At 40.4% G+C, this 16261-nt stretch overlaps 1 protein-coding gene across 1 annotated transcript in view; it reads left to right on the top strand.

Moving 5' to 3' along the window:
* The window catches only part of LOC134536603 (transforming growth factor-beta-induced protein ig-h3-like), a 134637-nt gene that overhangs the window by 38270 nt on the left and 80106 nt on the right, over positions 1–16261 (top strand). The window contains exon 2 of the mRNA XM_063376378.1: positions 2306–2460. Within this exon, the coding sequence (XP_063232448.1) occupies positions 2306–2460 (155 nt within the window). The remainder of the gene's footprint in view (positions 1–2305; positions 2461–16261) is intronic.

Genomic DNA, 16261 nt, shown 5'->3' with positions numbered 1-16261 from the left:
GCGAATTTTGCATGTCTCTAGATATTAATCATAAAAGTGCAAATTCTCTGGCCTTTCATATTAAAAGGCAGCAAATTTCAATATAAGTAGCATTTACTATAACGATGTATAAGTAATATGGGAAAAAGGCAGCAATTCATGTAAGCAGTCTACCCGCGCGCAGGTATGTAGCACTCAGACGTAGATGTAGCACATGTCACTGAGTAGAGTCGGTGTAGACGAGTGAGTCATCAACTCTGTGCCAGGGGCTGTCACTAGACAGGACTGCGAAGCGCTTGTTTTACACCAACGATTCGTCTCAACCAACATCAGAATTTCATTCATATTCAGAGCTAAATTATAAATATATATTTTTTAATAATGTTATTTGTGAACGAACTGAAATTTACTTTCGAAGTACGATTATTTTGACTCGTGTAACATTTTAGTGTTGAGGAAACCACTTAACAGATGTTTTTAAATGTCGATGCAAATAACCAAAGGTTACATTTTCAGGTTGGAGTCCCATTCTTTTTTTTTTTTCAAATCGCACTCGTCAAAATATCGCTGTGTTTTGCACATGCCTTTTTATTGTATTCAAAATAATAAATAGAATGCATAAGCATTGAATAATGTGTAGCCCCTCAAATCTAAAGGATTTGGGAGAACTCGGTAAACGTCTATGTTTAATTACCAACATTTATGTTAATTTTTGTGCGCCTATGTGCTTTTGAATGTAACTGGTGATTCTTTTAAGGCACTAATTGTATATTACTATTTGCGTATTTGAGTTATTTGTAGCTATCACTTTAAATAAAGCCAATTTGTGTGTATGTTGCATTAGATGGGCATGTATTTAAATTATATAGCAATTTTAGGAGCCAAAGAGGGTTATGAATTGTGAAACAACTAGGTTAACATAACATTCTTTAAGACCATCAACGAACACAACCTTTATTCTCTAATTAAAAAATGAAAATCCTTAAAAATTTTCATGAATATCAAGATACGTATATAAATTAGACAGTATTTTATTAAAATGTATAAGTGAATTTGACCTAGCTATATCCTGAAACGAGCAATTCTGACGATCTTCATCCTGATACCATTCGGGGGAAAAAAATTTAATTGATTTTGTTTTATGCTGTGTGGTTGGTAGTGTCAAAACCGTTAGTAACAGATTTCAGAGCAAAGTTAAGAAATCAAGTTAAACATGGGGGTGAAATCTCTATACTATATTATACCTCTATACTACTTGCTGCGGGCTATGCGTGGCTTGAAGCTGTGGGTCTGTTGGTGGCCATGCAGCCGGAGATTGTCAACAATAGAGCAATGAAACGTGCCTTCCGCACTCCCAGCCCTTCAAATGGCTGACTAGTAACTGGCCTCAAGTTGTTTTCCTTCCAACTCCTAACGCAGGAATGCAGACAGTCGGTTGGCTACTTGACCAGAAAACACAGAATTAGAAGATTTGTAATTACTGCAATGCTTAGACATGAAAACAGTTTATGGGTATCCATAGGTTTCCGTATATCATTGTGTTTTTATTTGCATCTCTAAAACTGAACTTGTCCAAATTTGAATAATAAAGTTATTTATTCTAAAGTGTCAGTTAAAACTAATTCTGATGACTCAGTGGTTACGAAATTCCTCCGTAAAAATTGAAAAAAAAAAAAAAAAATCACTTATAAAGACATGACGGTCTGACAATGAAATTAACTAGAGGATTTCACAAAGTATTTAAATGGATTAGTTTGAACTGATTCGCTGTCAGATTTCTTGGAATTGAATAATTTCCTTACATTATAAGCGTGGAGTGTAAAGCGAAAAGAAGACGAGAATGCAACTGGTTAACAGCTGGAAGCATGTCGGCGAGCAGGGACGATAGGATTGTATCCCCTCGGAAAGGGTGAGGTACCTTTCAGGATTTTCAGTGCAATGACACAGCAGAAAATAAACTTGAAAAGTACCCTTTCCGATTTCTTAAAATGCATATATTATTTTCTGCTTTAAAATCGTGAAAGTTATCCCCTCTGGAAACATATCCCAAAATGGCTGCCAGAAAAGTAATGTATCGATACAAGCACCTAGTTCCTCAGTTTCATAACCTAACCTAACCTAACCTAACCTAACCTAATATGCATTTTAAGAAATCGGAAAGGGTACCTTTCCAGTTCCTACCCAGCTACACTACCGCCACCAAAAGTATGAAAGGTACCCTCTCCGAGGGGATACAGTTCAGCGCCTCCCCCCGGCGAGCTGCCAACTGGGTGTGGAGCTATAGTGCGGAGCAGCGCGCTGAGGCGGCGAGTGTCGTGTGTTGCAGCCTGGGCCGCATGGGCGAGCTGGTGGGCGCCGGGGGGCTGCACGGCGACGCAGTGCCCTTCGCGCCCGACGTGTTCGACCTGGACGCCGCCGCCTCGCGCCCCGACCAGGCCGAGCCCGAGCCGCTCGACTCGGACGTCGAGATCGTCTCGGCGGGTGAGTGCCCGCAGTACTCCAGACTCTGAGCCTTCAGTTCACAGACGAGAGAGACACACCACGCCCGGAGCATTGAATATATATAATGTATAGAAGTCGCGAGCCCAGGTTAAATTTTCTGTCCGGTTTCTTAGAAGAATTGTTGTAGTTCCAAGCTCCGCCGCTGCGATCGCTTTCATCGCTGGGTATCGGCCGTATACGCCCCTGGCGGTATTTGGCAGAACTAGGTTAACCAGCCCAGTCGTGACATCCTTCAACCCCCCCCCCCCCCCCTCTCTCCCGCGAAAATCCCAGACCAACGATTCAAATTACCCGGCAGGTCTTATCAGCATCGTTAGGCGACCTTGAAGAGGAGCTTCCCTTACCGTCGTTTGAGAATGATGAAATCCCAAAAGAAGCTAGCCACGGAAATCACTGAATGATGTATTCTTTACCCGAGTGAAGTGAAAATTAGCTATTAAAACTTTGTATTGGGCCAATAGTCAGTGTTCCGTTCAAAATATGGTTTTATTTTAAAAGTAAAATACTTATTTAAACTATATTTCGCGTTTGTACAAATTTACTTTCTCTTATTCAACGTTATCTATTAAGTAGTAAAACAGGGTAGATATTATTTTTAAAAATAAAAAAATGGAACCCACTAAATCAGTATTGGCAAGATATATATAAATTCAATATTAAAATACGCATATTAATTTTTTTGTATTTAACTTTTTTCGGTAATAAAAATTCAGGATGATTTTGGTTTAATTGGTTTACGTATATTGCTATATTTTCTAAATCACATAGAAAAGGGAAAAGAGTACATCAGTGAAAATTCAAAAATTTAGTTTATCAATATGCGAGATAATAAATTTGGTAACTGCTCTACATTTCAAATAAAAATGCATTGGTTAATGAATACTGAAATGTATGCGTAATAAGGCATATTATGTTATTATCCTAAGCATGACTATAACTAAAAAAATTACAGTAATTTAAAACGATGGCAGTCTTAACACACAATAAGTGCGCGAGTCTTGGTTTATTTTTTAATTGGCTTCTTCGTCAGATGGAAAAGAGTTAAGATTTCATCGAGGAAAAATATATTCTCAAAGTCACTATACAGGGAGATAGAAAATAAGGTAGGTACTTAATTTTAAATAAAAGTTCAAATAGACTTACGCTAAACCAATTAAAAATAAGTCGTAAAAATATTTTTATTTATTAAATATGTTCTATACTTGACAGTTCTTTGTGTATAATTCTTCAAAAATCTTTGGAATTTAATACATACTTTTCTTAAAATGGTAGAATATCAGCAATACCCGGAAATTACGTGAGCAAAGCCACGGGTTATTAGATACACTTTTATTATAAAATAAAAACAATTATACATTTGTAGTTCACTAATGTGATATTTTGTTTATTGCTTCACAACATTCATTTGCCAGTCTCAAATTTGATCGTACCACTTGTCAGAAATGTCACCAAAAATGAGAGATAGATTTTTTTTACGAATTTCAATTACGAGGAAACCTTTCGCAAGACCTTTTTCTTCGCAATAGTCACTGGGACACCATTTATTTAAATCCACTAAGATAATAAAATTGTATGTATAATGATTTCTTTTTGTATATTTATATAACTTCCCAACCAATTTTTAATGATTTTCATGTGAATAAAAACTTGTAAAGCAAGTTAATTAACTGTGTCATAATACTTCTGATTAGTTGGAAATACAAACTTTTCATCCGTAATATACGATGATAAAAAATATTTATTATTGCAAAATAATATTCATTGTTCAAATACAAATTTAAATAGATTATTCATACATGTTTCCTGCTAATTAATGGTTTAACATAATAATTTTTAGTATAAAATCATTTTTCTCTTGTGTTAAAATGGGTTGCTAAAATGAGGAATTATAAATATATCACTTACTAAGTCCGTGCACAGATTTACACAAAACCGCAATGTAGATAATCTTTTTTTGGTAGTTTCTAATTTTGTGCCCTGAATAACATGAATTTGGTTGAATTCATACCAAAGTGAATTGTTTGAACAACTTAAATTGATGTCATAAATAAATATTTATTTTATATTAAAAATCCACAAACTGTTTTTAAAATATAATATTTATCACGCCAGATGGAATAATAAACAAAAAATAGCTCTTATATGTTGTCTGTGTTTAAAGAATTGTATTATAGTTCATGGAAATAATATTTACCTTTCGGTTATTAAAAGAAAATATATTTGTATTCAAAATACTTGCGCATCGTTTTTACGAGCATAACTGGTGTATCTAACCTCAAAGCAAGGAATATAAAGAGTGGGAACTCAATGCTATAACAAATACTCTTATTTTCTTTGGAGATCCGGGAAATTTGCGTTATTTATAAGCAACTTAACATAGTAAATCGTTAACTTTTCAGATCAATGTTGGCAAAATTGATTTTTTTTTGGTCATTCGTTACTGGGAATATTCACCATATAACGTTTAAGATTATTTATTTTGAATTACGAAACAACCAAAACATTATGTAAAAATACTTCATCTTATGTTAAAAAAATTATAAACTGCATAGCCACAAAGTATGACATCATACCATTAGTTTCAGTTACTAATAACAAATAACAACACGTGCACGCGTTTGAACAGTCATTAAGTTGTTTTATAGCTACCAAAATCATTCAACGTTGTCAAGAATTATTCCAAATTATGTTTTGCCATTTTACTCAATGCGCCACTCCGTTAACACAACATTTTATAAATTCTGAACTACGAATGTCAGTATTTTTTTTTACGTTATTACGTTTAAGAAATTTCTGTAGTTATCTTATTATTAAAATTAATTTTTGATGTTGGCATCTTTTAACAGCACTTTTTTTTTCGGTGGTCGTACTCCTCCAATTCAGTTGCGCCCGCCCGTATCTAAGCGCTCGGATTTCAACAAAAGGCACCGCCTCTCGATAGAGTGAGACAGAGAATTACGCGCACGACCTTGAAAAAAGCGACGCTACAGCGCTCTGGCGTGGAAGCTGGTAACTACGAGTACCCTCTTGTGGAAAGAAGAGCTATCTAGCGGCGGAGCTAACAACTACCACAGTTTTGGATCCGAAAATTGGAATAATAAATCCTATCCCCTCGCGACTTCTATAAGTTATATATATTCAATGCCCGGAGTTCCCCCAAGTTCACGCTCGCTTTCCCCCCCCCCCCCCCCCCCCCGTTCTATCGCATCGTATAACCCGGTGTGGCATTACATTTTGCGGTCGATTAGGATAGGTTAGCTACATTATAAATACTTTAAAACATTGCGGATGTTTGGTTATATAAGGTAAGTATAGTTACATTTAAAACACTGTAAAATCATTTTATGGTTGCTTAGCAAATAACTTTTTAATATGTAGCTATCCAGGGCTAGGAAACCGTTTACATGATTTCACAGTATCTTTGATGCAGCTATCCTAACCAAATCAACCGTCCACAATGTTTTAAAGTATTTATAATGTAGCTAACCTAACATTTTACAATGAACCAAAAAAAAAAAAAAAAAACCGAAGATGCACGATCGGGAGTTTGGCTCTCTCGTCTGTGAAAAGAAGGTTTCCCAGTTATAAACAAGGATGAGCGGTTATTGTATCATGCGTAAACATTCAATGGACATTATAATAATAGTACACACACACACACACACACACACACACACACACACACACATACACACACACACACACACACACACACGTACAAGGAGTAAAATGAATCGGCTAAGTACTCGAGGATCTATGAGTCGCTGCAGTGTTACGTCGCTGCAAACATTTTATTGGCATCTTTATATAAAAATAAAAGAAAGGTTGCATATGACGAAGGTAGCCAAAATTGCTATAAAGAAAAGTTTGTGTTACTTGTCCATCTTAACCTCTAATTCGAAGTTTTTTTTTGTTGCATTAATCATGATATTGTTGGTTTTGTATTATTCTTGTTTGATCTGAACACAATACTAACATGTATGTTTGCTACGGATCCAATGAGAGAGGCGGCAGAGCACGCACGTGCGAGACAAGGCGTCGCGCTGTTCGGGGCGAGGGTCACGGGTTCGAGTCCAGCAGCGGGTCGGCGGCCACCTTACGCCCCTCTGGGAACACATACACACACACACATACACACTACTAGGTTTGCAACCTCAGGACTACCAGCGGGATGATTGCTGGAAGAGGCGGCGTGTAGTGACCTTCTGCGGCCTACAAACACGCTCAACCAATAGGTAGAGACAGGAAAAATTCGCGGGTTCAATGACCTTCAGGATAGACTCCAATATCCTCTACACACTCGGGCAAATGCCAACTGTCCATTGGCTGCTGACTTGTGAGTCGTCTCGACTAGGTGGCCTGTGATTCGACACTGCTATGAGTGAGGGTCTATAAATGGCCCTCAGTCCTCCAGATTAACAGTGAACCAATGGCAGAAGCAGCACTAAGGTATAATTATTTGAATTTTAGCAGAACACGAAATGAATCCGCGAATTTTTCAGGTCTCTACCAATAGGCATCTGTGATACCTACATACTGATAAGGTAAGCACCCCCATAGCGACACAAGTAGAACTGCGCGGGGTCGCACCCAGATTTTTCGTGAGTCGGAATCGTGGCGGATGTTGCCGTGAAGTGGGGTTTTCTCGGAGTTTTCCAGTTTCTCTCACTCATTCCGTCATTATGTAAGTGGGTATGTATGTCCAAAGATTTATGCATATACTAGCCGAAGTACCCGGCGTTGTCCGGGCTGAGCACATCATGATACAAGGAACATCACTACCGAGTTCCAAGTCTGTAGGACATACACTTGACAAACGGGGAATTTTGATTTGGTGATTGCACAATCTCGGTGCATCAAGGCTACGCGTCAGCAAAACCGTGACACCAATCTTCAGTTTCATTTTGTGGGAAGGCAGGCAACTCCTAGGCAAGACGTGACGGTCGCATCAAACGATAGCGCGTTACACATTCAATGCAATTTCATCTATTGACGAAGTTATAAACTAAACTGTTATTAGCGTATTTAGTTCGCTAGAAGCCGCGAGCTTCACTAATAGGATGGGTTTCGCCAAAGGAGGATAGAAGTTTCTAGACCTTACTACATGACCGTGTGGCGGACATAGAGAAATGACACAAACTTACTGTTTGTGTATCTATGATCTACCTCCTATGATTTTCTATTATAAATTTGAATTTACCTCTTTTTCACTCCCTTAGGGATGGAATTTCATAAATTTATGGAGTCTGTCACTCTCCGGCCCATAAACTATGTGCAAAAAATCCTTCCGCTCCGTTGCTCCGTTGCTGCGTGAAAGGACAAACACACTTTCGCGTCATATTAGTAGGGAAACATAGTCTATTAGGAGAAATTCTTTCCATCACTTTGTAAATTTTTTATCGGTTGTAATGTATTATGATTTTTATCTTTATTCTTTTACTTTATCTCTGGCGTCTCTTTTGAGTTGTTTGATACATTTGAATTAATTTAGTAGCGATATTACCTGTATATCGTACACATTGAAAAACCGGAAACAAAATTCTGGTTGACTAGCATCAGGTTATATTTCATAAACATTCTGTGAATAAACTTTCTTGAGATCTTGGCTAGTAACAAAGTAGTCAAATATTTTTCATGTAGCTGAACATGGGACAGTTTATGTTGGTCCGAGTATTGAGGACGACATTGTCGGTGAAACAGCCCTGTCACTATAGTGTTGCCGAATTACGGTACATGTACCCAAATTACCCGCTAGCCGAGAAGATCCGTTGGGGTACGCAAATGTACCCGAATTAAGGAAAATGAAATAAAAATAGCAAAAAAAAAAATTGAACAATGTACACTTGGAATAGGAATCCAATTAGGGTGGAAACAGTGTTCGCATTGGCCGTAACGTATTGACTTTAAACATATTTGCATTTTTGAAAACAGCCTCGGCTACGCTATCCTAACGATCTCTGGAGAACCACAGGATCAAGTTGCCACAAAGTTACGTCGCCATATTTATATTACAGGTAATTGTTACAATAATTTTTGCACCAACCTTTAACCTGAAAATACTATTTTTCACACGTGGCTGGAATAGTAGCATTCAACGTTTATATATTATCTCCTTCCTGCTCTTGCCTATCACCCAACGAAGCATTTTAAAATCGTACGCACGGTCTTCAGCTGTAGAGCCAATATATCATTTAAACTATAAAAGTGTTAAGTGAAGTAGTTTGGCTTCTGGGTCGTAGCCGACTACAGTAGGTAACTGCTCCCTGATGATGGCGACTGCAATGTCGATCGAAACGTCGGTGAATTATCCGCCAAGGACATGGCTACAACCCAGAAGCCAAGCTACTTCAGACAATGGCCGTGAAAGCCTGCTCACATTATTATTAAAGTGTTAAGTTTTCACGCTATTAGATTTAACAGTACAAGTACTTGTGATATTTGTACTAAAGAAGAACGCAGAATTTGGTTTTAATCTGGTGTATGCTGAGAACTGGTTGTACGGGAGAGTACTCGAATATGGAGGTGAGTGTACTGTAATTGTGTGTGTGGTAACGGCTGGCGCTGAGCTGGAAGTAGCACGGCCGCTCTCCAGTGACGACCAATAGCAAGGCACTGTCCGCCCGCATGCACGCGGCCCACTTGGCGCAGCCGGGCGCCTGCAGCGCTGCTCTGCGCGACACGCGGAACTACAGGAAGCCACACGAGACTCCTCCTACATATCAGTAACTAGAGGTGTAAAAGTAACGGAAAAAAGTGTACCCGTATGTATTCGTTACTATAACAATTAGTACTCGTTACTATCGTATCGTTACGTTACTCGTTACTTCTGATACCGCATAACATGCTATGTTATGTTACAGCAACGAATCGAGTCGTATTGCGTACGCGTACAGTATGACGTCGCATAAATAATAATAAATCGAATATAAACAAATTACAATATTTGATAATTAACAGTTTTTGTTAACCAAGAAACAATTAAATCTCATTAGAGCGGCTTTATTATTTTATCTCTTTTATGATAAGAACCAAAAAAAAACGTGAAAATACGCGATAATAAAAAACAAAAACATACATATTTCTAATTTGTAAAAAAAAATACTTTACGTTGTTTCTGTTCCAGTCTCAAACTTTGTCTACACACACAATACCTTTAATAAACAGTAAAAAACTTGGACGACGAATTTCCAAATTATACTTTACTAACAAACATCGTTCTTTGTAACGTACATTTTTAAATTCATCGAATAAGCGCGCGCATGCGTAAAACATACGAAAAGTGCGAGTAACGAAATGCATTCGTGTGTAACGTTTCGTTACTTGTTACTAGATGGCGCACCCGTATTCAGTACCGAATACATACGGTTTGCTACTGCTCTATCAGTAACGTCAAAGGGCAAGCCACTGAAAAACTGTTTTGCCATTATAACATGACAGGTTTTTTTTTGACGTGATAACGTCTTATAAATCAATGAACTCCGGCTGCACGCACGAAAAAGCATGACTCATTGTCACGTTCAGCCTGAGCCGAGCGTGCAAGTGCAAGAACCGGCCAACCACCGTGCGAGAAAATCTTCTATAATATCTTTGAATATATATTCAAAGATAATATCAAACAGGTTAAGGCGGGCTTTTAAACTAAATGTTAGTGATTATATTTAAACAAATTATTTAAATTAAATTTGCAAAAACTGTAAATAATATTTGAAAATTAAAAAGTATGCAATTTTTCGTCCGTAAACCTACTTTATAGACAACCCTTTTTTTTTTGTTTTAATTCATAACCTTAATATTTATTTGATGTGTAAACATCTCGGTATACGGCATTCGGTAGGAATAGTTTCGGAATGGATCGGAAATGCGTAACAACGGTGCGCCTGCGCTGAAGTCTCGGAAACCTCGAAAATATGGCGGACCCGCGTAATTCATTCGTGTGTGTGTATGCATGTGTGTAATAACACACACATATACACAAACACACACAGGATCTCGAAACTCGGGGTAAGATTCAGGAAAGAGAGCATTCCCGAACTTTGGGAAAATAATTTTTCTCCTCGTGATAATATCTCGGGGGGGGGGGGGGGGGGACATTTTTTAATAGTAAAAACATCCGGCAAACTAATTTTAATATTATAAAAACATATGTTGTCACCATCTTAGTCACGTAACAAAATATTAACTTAGCATAGCCTATGTATTAAATAGACAAAGCACAAAGATATCACAAAAACACACATAAGACTGATCTGTGATACGTAAATTCAATACTCGTTCCTAAACAGTATTAAAAGTAAAAATGCGAATAAATAAAATATTCTATGTGATGAAACATTTTAAATTAATTAAGTTTTGACGAACATAAACATTTTTACCGTATTGTTAGGTTATGTTTACAACTAACTTCATGAGAGAAGCAATGATAAATGTTGCCAAACGCTTGACATTCGAAACGATACAAACACAGTTTTTTAAGAAAAAAACCGAAAGACACCAATTTGGTTTCAAATATTTTATGTTAAAGTTTTAATATTTTGCAGTTGGTTATCATGTATGATCAAAAGTAAATTACGGAAAATAGGAGTGTGATTCAACATTGAACATTATAATTTTGTATACGGTAAATTTAATGAAATAAAACCATAATTGCATCATAACTGTTCTGAAACTACCCGAAGCGCATAAAATGTACCGACTTTGAGAAAAACTGTAAGAAATAAATAAAAATTAGCGTAACCTACCCTGGGTTGGTGTTAGGGTTAAGTTCAGTTCAGTTCGGTTATCACCAACTTGTGTGAAACAGAATTATAGCTAGTATTTAAAAAGGGTGAAACATTTTTTACAATTTTTCCCTGAAATTAATACATTTTGTACATTTATCACGTTCGGCATTATTTTTATTAATTGTACGTTAAATTTCGTTTCTGAGTTTCGTCTTATAAGTTTATTTGCATGAACAACATGCTACATGTTTACACATTTCTGGCTAATACTGAAAACATCCTCGCATTTTTTTTAAAATTTACTTTCTGGTTTGAAGCATGCTAATTTATTTAAATGTTATTTCAATTAAAGATGCAGTATATGCAGTTTTGTGTCGGCTATCTTGCTAAACGTGCATTTTGGCATAGCAAACATGAAACAAGAGTAACAAATAACAATTAAAACTGAAACAATTTCTAACGTCAAGTATGTTTACGTTAAAATTTCAGTTTTGATAAGTTTGACTTTACAACACACTCAACCATCTTGAAAGAAAATCGTACCACTAATATTTAATTCTAATCAAAGTTAAATTACATTTATAAACTTTTATTCGCTTCATACCACCGATACACTCGTGTAATCTAACGTATCAACGGTTTCAGTGGTGGACACATGGATTATTGGTGGGGAAGGGGGAATTAAAAACTAAACAGGTGTATTCAAAAGTACCCATAGGCGAGGCGGCGTCTCACAGAGTTGTAGTTGCAGGTGTAACAGCTCACCTTTCATCGCCCAAAATAAATAACACACTGCCTTCACTGATATGATGCAGATTTTTCCCCAACTTTAATGGGATCTATCCCCCCCCCCCCCCCTCATTTTGTATGTCAGCCACTGCACGGTGCGATAAATACCATTCGAAACGTGTGTTCATACTCAACGGTTACGTGATGCTTTGCAAGTGACAGTTGCGAAATCGGTACCACTGTCAAATTCGAGACGAGTTACACGACACCGACTTTACCTAGTTCTTCGGAAAACAAAACAGTTTATCTTTCCAAGGGAAGAAAACATGTGGTTGACGAGAATTTTATCACCGAGGTGCACTCGTTCGTGAGATATACAGTACGTGCAGTGGCCGATACAGGATATTTTTAAGGGGAAATAAGGAGTTTCGGAAAAGAAATTCATGTTCTCAGGGAGCTGGCACAACAACAAGGGATTTGGACTGTTATTTATAGCATCACTTCCCGCGTAGCTTGTAGTTTCCGGTGTTGTAACATAACATGCCGTCTTCGACGAAGTTTGATGGCGGGGAGGGGTAAGTAGTATATCCTGTCCTCCCCCTCCGGGCAGGATGCGTGTGGGCTGCAGGGTGGTCGGTGGGGGAGGCAGGTAGCGGGTCAGGTAGCGGGGTCACCTTGGCAGCTTCCCCTTCTACCCGCTGCAGGCTGCGTCGGCGGTGTGACCATGGAGGTATAGTCTCTGGAGCGGGTGTCTGCTCTGAAGAGTTGAAGCCAACTGCTCAGCAAAACAAATCATAGCTGTACAAAGGCTAATATGCTACAAGTTTGATAACTTGAAAGTATTTTTAGGTTATGTTTACAACTAACTTCATGAGAGAAGCAATGATCAATGTTGCCAAACGTGTGACATTCGAAACGATCAAACACAGATTTTTAATAAATAAACCGAAAGACACCAACTTGGTTTCAAACATATTTTCAAGAAATTAGCATTAAACTTCATGAAAACAAGAACAAAATTTTTTTTTGTTCTACTGATTCTAATTTTTGTTGTGATTTAGGGGGGGGGGGGGGGGGGGGGGGGGGTTTCAGTTTGACTTTGAGTATTAACATGGTAAATATTGTACTCGCCAACTCCCTGACTTGTGGCCTCCTTGGCGCGAACACGTGGATATAGTATGTGTCTGGATAGTTGTACCTCTTGCAAAGCACCAACCTGGAGTGGCTTGCTGTCCGGCTGCAGACAGGTATTCACGCGACACACAGACTAAGTATAGCGCAGTAACATGGGCGGGTAACACTCGCCTCTCGCCGAACCGAGGCCGAACCCACGTCACGCAAGTGGGAAACGTGGCGGATGTTGTTGTAACACCTCCCCCCCCCCCCTTTTTGTTTTAACGTGACGTCTAATAAATCGATGAACGCCGGCTGCACCCCCAAAATTTCCCGCAACGCACATTGTCCCGTTACGCTCATTGTACGCTTGCGCCGCATCTATCTCTCTTCCACTCGATTGGAACAACCAGCGATTTGACTTTTTCGAGGCACATTAAACTTTAAAAAACTCCCATTCGTTTCCTACTTTTCCTATCATCGTCCTATCCTTAACAGAATAACACAGATTGGAAGCAGTTAAATAGCAAACATGAATAAAAGTTATAGTTAAAATAATCTCTTCGTGAAAGTAATAAACATATTTGAATTAATGAGTGGAAATAAAAGTAAATTCATCAATTAAATTGTACATTTCATTTCACTCCTCCTTTGTATCCATACAAAATAGTGATAATTCAATAAAATGATTCAATTTTATTCATAAAGGTATGCAATCATTCCATCAATGTTTTGTTATGACGTTGTCACGTTAAACTATCGTCCGTAAACCGACTTTACAGACAACCAATTTTGCCCAACTCGTTGATCCTGCGAGTGCTCCACTCCACGAGCTGACACTGGCCGGTGAGCTCCCGGGCGTCGGGGGGCGGTGCGGGCGTGACCCGACTCGCCGGCCGCAGTACACCCCAGTCAGCGAACTGATCGGCACTCTGCGCGAGGCTAGAACGGATTCTAGTGGACGTTTCGCAACCATCGATACAATTTTTTTTTGCGGCAAAAATACTACAGCACCAAAAAATGAAACCGCCTTTCTAATTTTCTCAAGGTACTTTTCGAGTTGCGTTTATTTCTTGTTATGGAAATTGTATTACATGATATTTTCGCCGTTAAAAAGCTTAATTCGGCACAATAATACGTTTTGTAAAGACCCCTGATGTTCACGAAATAGTATACATACGAGTTAATGGGTCAGAGGTGTGTCCGCCCTCTGGACGCATGCGCGGAATTTGGGAAACATTTTGGCGACGGATAAGTAGAGACCGGAAAAATTCGCGGGTCCAGTGACCTTCAGGATAGACTCCAATATCCTCTACACACTCGGGCAAATGCCAACTGTCCATTGGCTGCTTGCTGACTTGTGAGTCGTCTCGACAGGGTGGTCTGTGATTCGACATTTCTATGAGAGAGGGTGTCTAATTGGCTCTCAGTCCTCCAGATTAACAGTGAACCAATGGCAGAAGCAGCACTAAGGTATAATTATTTGAATTTTAGCATAACACGAAATGAATCCGCGAATTTGTCAGGTCTCTACGGATAAGGTACTGGCCATGTCCTAACGTGGACTAGGAATACGTGTAGGGCACACCTAGCATATTCAACACCGGCATACTGGCCTGGAGACCACTGAACCACCGTGGCTTCTCCTCCCAGTAGGTGGTTCAGGTGTGAACGTGCGGTGTGCTATCTGGCATTTTTTTTCAATTTATTTTTAGGAGTAGTCTTCAGTTTTAAAGACATGATTAGGGGAACGATTTTTTCCCGAAAAGATTTCGAGACATGCTGTGTGTTAAAACACCGTGTCATCGCCTGTGTTTTGTGATGGTTGAGTTGCATTCAGGTAGCATGCCCATAGTCGACACACGAATCATAGCAATTATGAGTGTAAACAAACGCGTTCTAAATGGCCTCGCCAAATAAGGTAATAGGTTCTCTGAGAAACTCTACCAATCACAGAGCAGAAATTACTTCCGCAGTAATAACGCTCATCAATGATCTTGTAACGCTGTGAGACGGCGCCTGCCTGCAGCACGCCAGCGTGCGACGGGAAGTTTCCCACCAGGAGTCAGAGGCCGGCACTCTGCCGCCGCCGATTCATCATATTGCCATCTGGGGCAGTAAGCGTGGGCGAGGCCAGAAACAGAAGTTTCTATAACTCGCTTAGTGCATAGTAAATCAGGTGCACCCCACACTGGTGAAGAATCATTTGAATCGACGGCGGGGGTGCGTGTCTTGTTGGATAGGTTTGGCACACGGGCCTGTGTGTGCGCTGGTAGGTTGTGTAATGCTAGAAAAGTTACGTGTACCTAATTCGGCGGGGGGTACCAAAAAATGGCGTTAGAAGTTAAAGAAGAGCTTTTATTTTTGTGTGGCGGAGTATGGGAGTGTGGTAGAGTACAGGAGTGTGGCGGAGTACAGGCGTGTGGCGGAGTACAGGAGTGTGGCGGAGTACGGGGGTGTGGCGGAGTACGGGGGTGTGGCGGAGTACGGGATTGTGGCGGAGTACGGGGGTGTGGCGGAGTACGGGGGTGTGGCGGAGTACGGGGGTGTGGCGGAGTACGGGAGTGTGGCGGAGTACGGGAGTGTGGCGGAGTACGGGAGTGTGGCGGAGTACGGGAGTGTGGCGGAGTACGGGAGTGTGGCGGAGTACGGGGGTGTGGCGGAGTACGGGAGTGTGGCGGAGTACGGGAGTGTGGCGGAGTACGGGAGTGTGGCGGAGTACGGGGGTGTGGCGGAGTACGGGGGTGTGGCGGAGTACGGGGGTGTGGCGGAGTACGGGGGTGTGGCGGAGTACGGGAGTGTGGCGGAGTACGGGAGTGTGGCGGAGTACGGGGGTGTGGCGGAGTACGGGGGTGTGGCGGAGTACGGGAGTGTGGCGGAGTACGGGAGTGTGGCGGAGTACGGGAGTGTGGCGGAGTACGGGGGTGTGGCGGAGTACGGGAGTGTGGCGGAGTACGGGAGTGTGGCGGAGTACGGGAGTGTGGCGGAGTACGGGAGTGTGGCGGAGTACGGGAGTGTGGCGGAGTACGGGAGTGTGGCGGAGTACGGGAGTGTGGCGGAGTACGGGGGTGTGGCGGAGTACGGGGGTGTGGCGGAGTACGGGAGTGTGGCGGAGTACGGGGGTGTGGCGGAGTACGGGGGTGTGGCGGAGTACGGGAGTGTGGCGGAGTACGGGAGTGTGGCGGAGTACGGGGGTGTGGCGGAGTACGGGGGTGTGG

This window comes from Bacillus rossius, chromosome 11 (genome assembly GCF_032445375.1).
Source record: "Bacillus rossius redtenbacheri isolate Brsri chromosome 11, Brsri_v3, whole genome shotgun sequence".
Classification (NCBI taxonomy): Eukaryota; Metazoa; Arthropoda; class Insecta; order Phasmatodea; family Bacillidae; genus Bacillus; species Bacillus rossius.
This window is presented reverse-complemented; position numbering and strand designations above follow the sequence as displayed.